Below are 1363 nucleotides of genomic sequence, written 5' to 3'. Positions count from 1 at the left end.
AGGTAATTCCGAGTAGTTTCTGGGGATGGTGTACAGGCCATGTCCGGGAGGCCTCCTGGCCAGGTAGGGACGCAGCCTGATTTTTAGGTATTTCTAGGCAGTTTGTGGACACGGTGTGTTGACCAAGTTCAGGACGCATCCTGGCCGCGATAGAGACGCAGCTTGATTTTCAGGCATTTCTAGGCAATTTCTGGGACTTGGTGTGCAAGCCAAGTTCGGGGCGCGTCATCGCTACGGTAGGGATGTAGTCTAATTTTCAGGCATTTCTAGGCAGATTCTAGGTCATAAGGTTTAGGGATTTTCTTCAATTAATTTTGAATTAAAAGCAGGAAATATAGACGTGACAAAGAATAATAAAAATAAAATGCAGCTCAATATTACAACCCATGAATAATAAAATTAGTCTACACAATGAAACCAAACTTCCCACCATCATAGTGACTCAGATAAATCCCACCTCCGCCTTTAGACCGGCACCACCGTTAGTTGGGGCTGGCGTCGGTGCTTGGTAGTGGTGACGGTGATGATTAGGAGAAGGTGTTGCACTGTAGATTGGTGGCTGGAGCCATGTTTATCAAACAGAACCATAACCTCAAGCTTTTAACCTTTCTAGCAATGTTCTTCAGCTCCACTGATGAAGAAAAATAGACCTGATTTTTCTAGTGAAATTGTAGTTTCTCCATCATGGTGTGATTTTGTTGGATTGGCGTTGTTGCAGATTTTGTAGTCTTCCTCGGTCACTTCCAGCACTGAATCAATCTTGGAATCATACTTCAAAACTAAAGAATCCCCAATCTGAAAACGAGTTTTCTCAGCCCATTTGTTGAACTCGTCAACAGAAGATGGAACTGCCCATAAATAATCTTCACCGTCTATTACAAACTCTCTTGCTTTAGAACGAACACACAACAAAAACACGACCGCCGAAAATGAAAAAATAATTTTAAGTGAAGCCATTTTAACAGGGTGTGTAGGCAATGTACGAGACGCATCAGGGCCGTGGCAAGGATGCAACCTGATTTCCAGGCATTTCTAGACAGTTTCTTGGACGCAGTGTGCAGGCCATGTCCAGGACGCATCAGGGACGCAGCCTGATTTTAAGGCATTTCTAGGCAATTTTTGGGACACGGTGTGTAGGCCATGATCGGGATGCATCCGGGGCCACGGCAGGGACGCAGCCTGATTTTTAGGCATTTTTGGCAAATTTTTGGCCACGGTGTGCAGGCCACATTCGGGACGCCTCCTAGCTGTGGTGGGGACACGGCCTAATTTTTAGGCATTTGTAGGCAGTTTGTGGGCACGGTGTGCCGGCCATGTCTGGGACGCGACAGGGACGCAACCTGATTTTTAGGCATTTCTTGGC

At 46.1% G+C, this 1363-nt stretch overlaps 1 protein-coding gene across 1 annotated transcript; it reads right to left on the bottom strand.

Annotated features, from left to right (window-relative positions):
* Positions 1 to 527: 527 nt before the first annotated feature.
* On the bottom strand, positions 528 to 957 carry LOC111386922 (early nodulin-like protein 3). The gene is made up of 2 exons (XM_023011424.1): positions 651 to 957; positions 528 to 559 (listed from the first exon to the last, which is right to left on the bottom strand). The coding sequence occupies exons 1-2, from the start codon at positions 955 to 957 to the stop codon at positions 528 to 530; spliced, it is 339 nt and encodes a 112-aa protein (XP_022867192.1).
* Between the last annotated feature and the right edge of the window lie 406 nt (positions 958 to 1363).

This window comes from Olea europaea, unplaced genomic scaffold, assembly GCF_002742605.1.
Source record: "Olea europaea var. sylvestris unplaced genomic scaffold, O_europaea_v1 scaffold3785, whole genome shotgun sequence".
NCBI lineage: Eukaryota > Viridiplantae > Streptophyta > Magnoliopsida > Lamiales > Oleaceae > Olea > Olea europaea.
Note: the sequence above shows the minus strand (reverse complement) of the source record. Positions and strands in the feature narration are given on the sequence as shown.

Bases quoted from the DNA above. Each gene is read 5' to 3' on its own strand.
- LOC111386922 (XM_023011424.1), bottom strand. From the start codon at position 957: ATGGCTTCACTTAAAATTATTTTTTCATTTTCGGCGGTCGTGTTTTTG. The intron at 560-650 runs GTCTATTTTTCT...ACATGGCTCCAG, and splicing joins AATTTCACTAGAAAAATCAG to CCACCAATCTACAGTGCAAC.